General features: G+C 41.6%; 1 protein-coding gene across 1 annotated transcript in view; it reads left to right on the top strand.

Annotated features, from left to right (window-relative positions):
* The window catches only part of AATF (apoptosis antagonizing transcription factor), a 106,110-nt gene that overhangs the window by 30,096 nt on the left and 63,952 nt on the right, over window positions 1-12,062 (top strand). The window contains exon 4 of the mRNA XM_069971478.1: window positions 6,274-6,411. Within this exon, the coding sequence (XP_069827579.1) occupies window positions 6,274-6,411 (138 nt within the window). The remainder of the gene's footprint in view (window positions 1-6,273; window positions 6,412-12,062) is intronic.

The following is a 12,062-nucleotide window of genomic DNA, read 5'->3' as shown; positions in this document are numbered from 1 at the left end:
GGTGGGCGGATTTAGTTAAGGTGGGCAGAATCAGTCACAGGTCCTGGGTGTCTGTAATGGCTGTAATCACGCCCAGAGGGGCGTGCTTGAGGTCTGCCCTCCATCCATGTGACCCGGCGGCTTGCATTTCACGTCGTCGGCGCGCTGACATCATCCGCACGCATCGCAGACGTCTTCTGTAGTCCGCGCATGCGCAGTACGGCGGGAGACGCCGCCGACGCACTGCGCATGCGCGGACTCTGGAAGACGACGGTGCTGCGTGCAGATGACGTCAGCGTGCCGCCGACGTGAAACGCAAGCCTCCGGGTCACGTGGATGGAAGGCAGACCTCAAGCACGCCCCTCTGGGCGAAAAACACATCATTTTTTTAAACTTACACAAAAACATGGTCGATCACATTTTTATGTGCGCTGAAAGAAAAAGAATGCGTTTTGATCTTTTTTTTTTTTTTTTACAATGGAAGTATATGGAAAAACGAATGCACACAAATGCATGCGTTAATTTTTTTTTTTTTTTTCATATAATGGATGAAAAAAAACATATTGGAAAAACTCAGTGTGAACTCAGCCTTACAATCAGAAAATGGGAAGAATTAGAACTAAAGAACTTGTTCCAGTATCTGGCTCTGATCGTTGCGAACAAACCTGGGTGGTACATTCCCGAAATATTCTTCAAGATATATCTACGTAACTGTTTACAACAGTGAACGCTCTATAGCTCCCTGAGATCCTGCACAGAGTGCTGCCTCCATGGTCGTCTGCACAGGAAGCAATGCCTCCGGTGCTGTCAGTGTGCAGCTCTCCAAGCACCAGCAGGTAGTCACAGCCGTCCACCTCTTCATTAGGCAATGAGGTTGGGTTGTGCAGCTTAGCCAGCTTGTAGCTACTAAGATACTTGGAGTTTTCTGTTACAGCCACAGGTCTGTATGACCTTGCATAGAACGGCTGATGTACAGGAACTGGGCTTTTTGCCATATGTGTCAACAAGTTTGTGTTTCCTTCTCTTTCAAGTACAATGAAGTGTCTCCTTATTTTGTCTTGTTAAAACGTAACAGATTTATTCTTCTCCTAAAGCACTCTCTCTGTATGAGTTGAGCGCCGCGTTGGCTAAGCTGTCTTAAATGCTACTACATTATAATGTGTAAGTTAAAGGTTTTGGTAAGGATCAAGATAATGGATGAAAATGTGAGTTACTCAAAAGGTAATCCTTTTTATTAGTTCGTTTGAAGGTGTCTTTGGGAGGTAATTGTTTTAAAGAATGAAATCATTAATTTTCTGCAGCTAACACATCCCGGCAGGTTTGACAAGTAATCCTGCTGGCTCACCATACATAATGCACCGCCCCACGGTTCAGACGCACTCTCTTTAATTATGTGAATTCTAATTTTGGCTACTACCCAGATGTGACTGTCTTTTGAAGCTGTAGGAGATCACATGAACCGACAATCCAAGAGCACCACTATCCCTTCTCTCTTTTGAGAATGTATGTCATCAGCATCTACGTAAAGCGAGCTGCCTATTAACCTTCACTGCAGCCAGCACATGCGACTTGCTTTACTGTTGCCTGCCCATATTGTGGAAATTACATTGCCTCGTGGCCGTCTAAGAATATTTTGTTCCCTCTTTTAAAAATGGCTGACTGAGTTATGTATGAAAGGTAGGGGCCTGCCAGAGCAGGAGATTCAGTTACCCCAGTGCTTTTTATTATGGCTAATAGTGTGTGTGCAGGCGGGGGGTTTGAGGATCCATCTTAGGGACGATACTTGGTCTGATGGTCTGTGTAAGCAAGCACCGATCTGTCAGATTGGCGTTCACTTACATCAGTACACTTGCTTTAAGTTTCGCACATGAATAGAACGGCGCCAGTGCAGTGGTCTTTTTTTTTTTTTAACTGCGGCCCCGTTCCCGCGTACGGCACTGTTCTATTCCCGGGAAGCGGCCCGGCCTGAAGCACTGGAGGCGGACTGGCCCACCCCCATTGGGAGGAAACCCCTGCCCCTCTATGACGTGACTCCATTAGAATCAATGGAATCAAAGAGGGGTGGGGTTCTTCCCACTGGGGCCGCGCCGACTCAGTATGTGGGAACTGGGCTGCAGTTTATAAGAAGGACTGCAGCTTCCCCGCGCCGACGCCGTTCTATCCATGTGCAAAACTTAAAGCGAATGTACTGATGGTACATTCACTTTAAATGCCAGGTACCCTTGTGACAGTTTTTTAGTGTAAGTATAGAAACTATATTAAGAAGATAGAGAGAATAAAGTAGATACAGTGTGAGTTCAACCGCTTAATACCCAACGAGGTTAGCTTTAGGATCCTCTAGCCCAAGAGGATGGAATATAAAAAATGAGAAACAAGCGGGTTATTTGGAGGACAGAATTCTGGTACCGACACATTAGTAATCTGCAAATTACCATACCCACAGTGACGCATTAGGGGCAGTTTCTTCTTCTGGGGTCTTGATCAAAGTGGAGGGAATTGTGAACCGTCCCAAATATCAGTAAACTTTGGCCCCAAACCCTCAGGCCTCTGCTAAAAAGCAGAAGATTAGGAGGAATTAAAGAGGACTCCAACACTTCTTTTTCTTTCAATTCAAATGGTGTTAGAAAGTTATATAGATTTGTAATTTACTTTTATTTACTTTCAGTATCTATCAGTTGCTGTGTGTCCTGCAGGAAGTGGTGTATTCTATCCAGTATGGAGAGCAGGAGCTGTTTTCTATAGGGGTTTTCTATTGCTCTGTACAGTTCCTGACATGGACAGAGGTGGCAGCAGAGAACTTTAAGTCAGACTGGAAAGAATACACCACTTCCTGTAGGACATACAGCAGCTGATAAGGACTGGAGATAAATAGAATTGCAAATCTATATAACTTTGTGACACCAGTTCATCCTGAAAACAAAAAATCACCGGAGTTTCCCTTTAATTTAATCTTTCAGTCCAACCATCACCTAAAGTATGCCTCCACATCAACAAAAGAATAGCTTCACCTGAAGATGATTAATGTTTTCCAACGGCCCAGATGCCCTCACAATCTGACAGATTTGGAGTGTTTCTTCCAGGAAGAGCGGGCAGATATTGCAAAGTCTAGATGTGCCATGCTCCGACCTAGGGCTGGGCGATTAATCAAATTCATTTGATTAATTCGCCTAGATTTTGAGAATCTATTTCAATTTCTTTGAAAATTGTAACTTTGATTTTCAAGGGAAAAAAAAAAAAAGGTCTCCGACCTGCAGGGGGAGCAGTGGCGCTCTGGGCAAACTGTTCCTCCTGCAGATCAGAGCAGGACCACCCGCCTGGCGCTGTCCTCCGCCTGCACCCAGAGCACCGAAGCCGCTGCCCGTCCACACCTGGAGCACTGCAGCCGTAGCTGGTGCCCGCTTCATGGTGTGATTAGTCGCGCTAGTCAGTGCAGCCGATACTGCAAGACTACTGCAACCCCCAATACTACTCCTCATACTGCTCTACTACTACCCCCAATACTACTCCTCATACTGCTCTACTATTACCCCCATTACTGCTCTACTACTACCCTCAATACTACTCCCCATACTGCTCTACTACTACCCCCAATACTGCTCTACTGCTTGCACTACCATTGCTGCTACTACTTCCCCCGATACTGCTCTACTACTACCCCTACTACTCCTGATACTACTACTACTACTCCCACTCCCAAAACTGCTACTACTATGCCCACTACTGCTACTCCCCTTATCTAATACTACACCCCTCATCATCTATGCTTCTACACCCCTTATCCACTATGCCTCTACTACTACACCCTGCATAAAATAAATAATAAAAAAAGAGAGGTTTAAATCGAGAATTGAGAAAAAAATAAAAAAAATAAGAGATTTTATTTTTTGGCCATATCGCCACGCCCTACTCCGACCTAACGAGTCGATGCTATCATAGATTAAAAGTATTTTTTTAAATGTTATTACTTATTGAAAGTTAGATAAATTCCTAGTGTACATTAATTATGGGAAATGCACATATACTGCTATTTCCCTTAATTTAGTAGATCAGGCAGGGTTCAGATTCTGTAAAAAAAAAAAAAAAAAAGTGACGTCACAAATCAATTGTAATTCACTATATGTAGAAGTCTATAGCACTGTATTGTGCCCATAGAAGTGTATGTAATGTACAGTATGTACACTTTGCTTTATTGATTGAATACATTTATGGAATACTTTGGGGAGCAAGTGTCCTTGAATGGTACAAATTGTTGGTAATAATTTCGTTATTCATATAGCACCAATGTATTCAGCAGTGTTGTACATTGCTTGTCATCTCAACTCCATCACTGTCCCCTTTAGTGCTCACAATTTAGTTCCACGTTGACAAATTCATGTGTTTTGAGGTGTGGGAGAAAACCGGAGTACGCTGAGAAGTCCCATGCAAACTCTTTGCTGAATTGTGATCCTGGCCATAATATGGTCAAAGCATTTACAGGGACAGTGGGGGAAGCTAAGGGAGGAGCATGGTCACATAGTCCTCCATGCTTGACCGTCTTATGCACGGTTTATCATATGTCTAATATCAGCACTATCGAGCACACAGGGAGCTATTGTCATTATATATATATATATATATATATATATATATATATATATAATTTATTTATTTTTTACTAGAAATGGGGCTAACTCCTTTAACCGGTTAACAACACAGTCCAAGCATGCTCATCCTGGTAATGTCTACACTGTTTAGAGCAGGCTTAGGGCTTGATTCCGCTCCATACACATGCCCTTTCCGGCTACTATGAAAACCCAGGGACCGCCACTAATAGCTGGCACAGAGCGATTGTCCATGCTGGCTATTTAACGATTTAGACATTTAGATGCTGCTGTCAAACTGATGAGCTTGCTCATCATTGGTGTTGCAATGGTCTGGATTGGCTCCCCACAGATATTACGGTGTGTGTGTGTGTGTGTGTGTTTGTGGGGGGGGGGGGGGGCATCGATACATTGATAGTGTAACCTGAGGCCTCCCAGGCTCCCTGTTATCGGCAGGCTGAAGCAACCAGGTGCAGAATCTATAGATCAATGCAGTTCATATGTACTGCATTGATCCCTATGACCAATCGTAGTATTGCTCATGGAAGTCTCCTAAGGCCTTATTCACACGTCCCGTAAGTTAGTGCACATTGATGTCTATTGGGCTATTCACAGTAGATGAAACGGATGAAAATCAATGCCGAAAAAAAGGACATTTCCTTGTGCGGACCCAGTGTGGTCCCAGATTTTTTTTTTTTTTTTAACAGATTCTCTCATTAAAATCAATTGTTTACGGATTGTTTACGGATTGCAACGTGTTTGGCATCCGTATTTCCGTATTCCCTTAAAAAAATATGGATGACTCATAGGTCACAAGGTTCTGTTTCTAAGCAACCACAGGCTGACAAGCGAACATGTGACTTATTTTAGGGGTTGGGCAAACTGGTGCTATTTTTTTTTTTTTTTTAACCTACTCAACTTTATTAACTTGTATAAAGCATGCAATGCCGATGGACTACGGACTAATTTTTTGCGGGTTGTTTCAGGACTAGTAAATATTACTGAACGTGTGAATAAGGCCTAAGGAGACTACAAAAGTATATTTCAAAAAAGTTTTCTGAAACATAAATTAATCCATCCCATAATAAAAGTTTAAATCTCCCCCTTTTCCTTTTTTTTTTTTTTAAATAAAATAAGTGAACACAAATTAAACATATATACATATATATATATATATATATATATATATATATATATATATATATATATATATATAAAATATATATATAGTATTGTATTGGTTAATGTGTAAGCAAAATGGTCCATCCCAGTAAGGATTTAATCCTATCCTCCACCCCGCCACCAAACATCCCACCTCTAGCCTGGTTTGATGGACCTATATATTTTTCAATTTTTCTTTTTTCAAGCGTATTATGTAGCTGTATAAATGAAATGGACAATGTGATATAAAGGTCATGGAAAGAATATTGAAAACCATCTGCCCAAACAGAACGACTGCATAAAGTAGAACTGAGATTGCAACCAAAGAATGTGCTCAGTATTTTCTAATAACATATTTTCCATCCCAGTTAGAATGAGTGCGTCTAGATGCGTCATTCACAAGAATAGCCTATTCTTAGCAGGTAGAAGTTTCTGTTCCTTCTCTCTATAATATAATGCTTATGAGTCACATAGATAGAACATTAGATTTTACGAGTGTTTGGAGGACAAAACATTCTACTAAGTTTCATAGTTTTGTGTTTGGTTTTTCCAGCTCTTTGGGATCAGCTTCTGGAAGGACGAATAAAACTACAGAGAGCACTTGCTTCAGCCAACCAGCTTCCACAACATGACGTTTTTGCATTGTTCAAGAAAGAAGGCGGAGACGAGCTTTTAGCTCCATTAACAAAGAGTAAGTTGTGAAAAAACTACAAATTTCTGTCTTGTGAAAATTATGACATTTTTCAAAGTGGTTAAAATTCCCAGTACCATTCAGAGGGGTAGAAGTTATTAGCCCCCAAGCTTAGGAGCCAACTTCAACCAAAATCAAAGTTTTATATGGGCCATTCCATCCAAACTGAACCTTTTCGTAACACCCGTAACACATAGTTAAACATTGTTTTTTAACAGCTAATAAAAAAAATGCAATTTAACCACAAAAGTTATAAATATACATTAAGAGTCTTAATGTATATTTATAACTTTTGTGGTTAAATTGCATTTTTTTAATTAGCTGTTAAAAAACAATGTTTAACTATGTGTTACGAAAAGGTTCAGTTTGGATGGAATGGCCCATATGTGCTTTATTAACCCCTTCATGATCCATGACGTAAGGGTACATCATGTCAGTAGGGGGGTTTAGGAGAGGTCATGTTATGACCCTTCTTTGAACTGTGCCATTCCCCGCTGCTATCTGGCGTGGCTGATCGCAGTGCCTGGCTTATTAACTATTTAAATCCCGCTCTCAAAACTGACAGCTGGGTTTAAATACTGTTAAAACTCATCACCTGGTGGTCTAGATCCGTTCGTGGTAGAGCAATCCACCTTTTTTGTCGGGCTGGGCCTCAGCGACGCAATGACGCTGATCCCGGCTAAGCAGTTGTTTATTTTGTGCTCCAGCAGCCCATAGTAATCGAGTACCGATTACATAGATCAATACAATACATATGCATTGCATTGATCTCTATGAGCAATCAGTGCTTTGTTCATAGAAGTCCCCTACGGTGGACAAAAAAATTACTGTAGAGGGAAAAAAAGTTTTTTTTTTCACAAATTAATTAATTAAAAAATCCCTTTCCCCTAATAAGTTTAAATCACCCCCTTTTCCCATTTTATAAATAAATAAACCCATTTAGTATGGCCGCATTCGGATTCACCTGTACTATTAAATTATCACATTCTAATCTTGCATGGTAAAGGCGTAAGCACAAAAAAAAAGCCAAAGTGCTGATTTTTCTTTTTGTCACATCAAATCCCGAAAAGGTGTTTCCCTTCACTGCACATGTGTACAGCTGCTGCGCGTTCACATTCAGTAGCAGAGAATCTTGGGGGTGCTCGCATTGTATCATCAGCTCTCCTGACACACATCAGCAAAACCTCTGTAACCCACAGTGACATTATACTGACTGAATTGTTACATAACACAGAGCTTGTCTCCTGGTAAGCTGCAGAGCTGAGAATAAAATTAGTAAAAGTTAATTACCCTCAGGTGATATACAACCTGCATGATGAACAGGTGTTTTTCCTTGTGTGAGCGGCAAAGGACTGGGACTTCCTGTGTTTGGTCTCTTTTTTTTAAGAGCAATAAGACCAAATATCGGCACAGAGGGAGCACAGAGCACAGTTTGTCCATATGTATAATGTTAAAGGGGTAGTGCGGCGCTAAAAAAATTATTCACAGAATAACACACATTACAAAGTTATACAACTTTGTAATGTATGTTATGTCTGTGAATCGCCCCCTTCCCCGTGTCCCACCACCCCCGCCCGTGTACCCGGAAGTGTGTGGTGCATTATACATCACCTGATCCGTGTCGAGGCCATCCGCCATCTTGTGCCAAACGTCATCTTTGGACGGACGGCCGAATCGCTGCCGCCGCCCCCCCCCCCCCTACTCCGCGTCATAACTGTGCTCAGCCGCGATTGGCTGAGCACAGTTATGCTCAGCCAATCGCGGCTGAACGGCTGGGTTCACGCAGTGTTTTTGCAGTTTGTTTAATTTTTCCTTTTTTTTTTTTTTTTTTTTGTGCGGAGGGGGAAGGAATGGATGCAATTGTGTGCAGTCCATTTGGATCAGTTTTTCTATTGACTTCCAAAAAGGGATCAAAACGGATGCATTTTTTTTTTCCTCTCTTTAGTGTGCACAAAAACGTAGTTGACCATATTTTTGTGTACATTGAAAGTAACCATTTAACAATGGATCTATTAAATGGACTGCAAAAACACAGTGTGTATCCAGCCTAAGCCAGTTTGTTGTTGCAAATTATTCCAGTATTCTGGCTCACTTGTAATAGTGGTTCCACCCCACACCAGCTAGCCTGCAGTAGCCGAGATCCATCCTGGAGGCAGTAGATGGAGCCAGATTCGCAATAGATGGAGCCAGAGCCAGGACCAATGAGGAAAATAAAGTGGTGAATTTGAGGCCCTTGAGCCTTCCTTACAGCGCTCGTTCCCTGCTTCCAAATCCCACACCTGCACGCAGTTCATATGCTCAGCACAAGAATGAAATGTGAAAGAAGTGCTCAGCTTCCATCTTCCTATCAGAGGATAGGGATGGGAGGGGGAGTAAGGAGATGCTACAGCACTCAGCACCTCAGGGGCTTGGGAATGCCTCTTTGTTGATCAATTACTGCAATAAAATGGTGCATTTACATTGCATTACTGCACGTGTGAATACGGCCTAAAAATGTCAGCATATCACACAACGGAACTGTTTATGCAATGCCCCATTAGGGTTTGTGCACACTACGGAATCCATGCAGATAACTTTCAGCGGATTCTACCATTTATCATTCTACCGTGTGTGTGTGTGTGTGTGTGTGTTAACATTGTATTAGATGATCTTGGTCATTTTGCCTAGAGTTCGTACTGCCTCTAAAAAGTGACATTGTTCTGTCAATGACAGGTATGGGGTCTTTCTTGCAGAAGAATATCCAAACACTAGGCTACATTTACATGTTCCATGCGCAGTCTGTAACTACAGACAATGTGGAACAGTGTTTGGAGTTCCCGGCTGTTCCCGTACTATACCGGCATGCTGTAAATGATGATGCCAGGGACTCCGAAGTCCATTCTGTATTACATCATCCGTAGTCCCAGATTGTGCACAGAATGTGTAGATGCAGCCTAAACCTGGTAAGGAATTGAACCACTGGACTATCTCATTTCAAATTCTGTTTCCTTCGTCTGATCTCCTCTTCACTCCGCATTGCTTACTGACACAGCCTCCACTTCTACCTATAACCTACCCCTATGTATATACTGAGGATACCCAGAAGTGGGTCATATAGCGTTGTATTGATACCCTTCCCTTATTTATATACTGGCGATACCCAGAAGTGGGTTATATAGAGTTGTATTGATAACTTTCCCCTATGTATATATACTGGTGATACCCAGAAGTGGGTTATATAGCGTTGTATCCATAATCAACCTTGGTGATACCCAGTAGTGGGGTATATAGCGTTGTACTGATTGGATTGTTTAGAAGATTACTTGGTAAAAGTCCTAATTTGAACTGGACTTTAATTAGTTAGAACTGGTTATGTTTTTCGTATGGCGTCAAGGTGTCCGAAGAGATGATTTCCATTTCATTAGGAGACACATTATGTCCTCTTATCCACTCTAATTGTTCCTAAGGAGGTGAGATCTAGATGGGGATGCAGACGCAGCATCACCACCACACTGGTGAGTTCTAATTATACATTAAGAAAGTAACTATGATAGGACACTGCAGATTAACCCCAATTTGCAATGAAGATATGAGAGAGAAATCGCACGCTGTGTCCATGCTGTGTTGAGTAATGAAAATGTGTATCCACTAATTATTACAAGTCAGTGGTAGCATGGCTTCATATGCTGCTGGAGGAACTCCGGCTGCCATCCGGGCTGCACATACAGCCTTCATATTCATTGTTGTTTGATGATGATCAGTTTCTGACCTGTAGCTTTTTCTGATTTTACTGCAAAGCGCCCCATAATCCCAACATTATCATATTCCACAGATATCTGTCTGACCATGCCCGGGTCTTATGTAAAAATACTCGGGAAATGTTAATGCAATTCCTTCTCTAGGAAACAAAGAATTTTACGTGTTTTTCCCAGGATGCATTTTCCCTATTTTAAATTGGGAAAAAAAAGTATATACACTGTAGTCTCTTCCTATTTAACATCAGTACCCTATAAATATGCATGCTGGGATCACTGAAATGTATTGAATGTGCAATAAATAAGAATAATAAGCCATGGCTAGGCACCCCTGTATACTTACATATCTCCTGGATGACATAGAATCGGGTAGGATTCAGGCGGGATCTACAAGGATCATTTCTTCTTTCTACTAAAAGCAGCTATCGGGCTGCCCCATATACATTAGGGTCCTATTAGACGGGTCGGCGGCGACCTGATCAATAATGTAAACAAGCATGGATCTGCTAGATCGGCGCTCGTTTACTGAGCCTATTTCACAGCTCGATTATTGTTTAGCAAGGGCTGTATATATATCGTTAGTAATGTCCGTGCAGCCCTTGCCCTAAACTGTTATACCTTACCTCCCCACCCTCCTGGTCTTCTGCCCTTTGCTTGCTTCCCGGTGCTGCAGAGCGGTCTGAGCGGACAGGCTACTCACTGGCCAATCACTGGCTGGGACCGCTCCAGACAGTGATTGGCTAGTGATGGGTATTACACTTAGCTACTATTAGACATAGCAATGCGCGGTCAACGGACGATAATTTTAGGTCCAGATTTAAAGACGCGATCAGGTGATTATTATCAGCCATAATTGGCTGAATCAGCTGATTATCGCTGTGTAATGTAGCGTTTACACGGAACGATTATTGTTTGAATTTTCGCAATAACGATCGCATTTGAGCCATAATCGTTCCGTGTAAACACAGCAAACGATAAAGCGACAAGCGAGAAATCGTTCATTTTCATCTTTCAACATGTTCTCAAATCGTCGTCCGCTAAAAATCTGCAGATCACTTCGTGTAAACAGTCTTTCAAAGAAGGACTTAAGCGATCATAAAAACGATCGCAAGAACGATTTTTCTAACTATTTATTTGTCTAAACGCTGATCGTTACAAAAACCAAATTGTTGCTTCAAAATCTTTAAACGATCGATTGGGCGAATTATCGTTTCATACAAACGCAGCATTATAGGGCCCTTAGATCTTTCGCTGAAGTCTATAGCCAACTGAAGTCCCATTGTTTGCCGGGCCCATTTACCTTGTATTACTTTTAAGATATATTTTAAAAGAAGTGTCATTCTACCCAGAGCAGCAGCAGCACTACACTAATGCTAAACATCAACAATTCCCTTTTGGTTACACTGTTGTTTCCTATGTGCTATTTCTCTTTGTACTGATTTTATTTTTATTTATTTTTTATTAATTTTCTAATTCATTTGTTTTCTGGATGCAAAATGATGCAACTGTCTAAATAGTCTATATAGAAAATCGTGCAGGCTGTGTAGAAGAAATGATGGGAAATTGTAGAGGCTCCAGAAGCAAAGTATTTATGGAAAATGTGTTGTTGTTTTTTTAAAGTAGAAGTATAAAGTGTAAACTAAGAATAAAAGAAATGCTTTCCAGGTGTGTGGAAACCCCTTCATGTCACGGCTAATTCTTTTTGCATTTTAGTTTTTTCCTACTCATTCTTAAAGCAACTCTGTACCCACAATCTGACCCCCCCAAACCACTTGTACCTTCAGATAGCTGCTTTTAATCCAAAATCTGCCCTGGGGTCCGTTCGGCAAGTGATGCAGTTATTGTCCTAAAAAAATACTTTTAAACTTGAAGCCCTGTGCCCAACGAGAGTATCTGTGACCTAACTTTGCACACCCT

The sequence above is a fragment of the Dendropsophus ebraccatus genome, chromosome 5 (assembly GCF_027789765.1).
Source record: "Dendropsophus ebraccatus isolate aDenEbr1 chromosome 5, aDenEbr1.pat, whole genome shotgun sequence".
Lineage (NCBI taxonomy): Eukaryota > Metazoa > Chordata > Amphibia > Anura > Hylidae > Dendropsophus > Dendropsophus ebraccatus.
The sequence above is the reverse complement of the archived record's forward strand: the minus strand, read 5'-3'. Positions and strand labels throughout refer to the sequence as shown.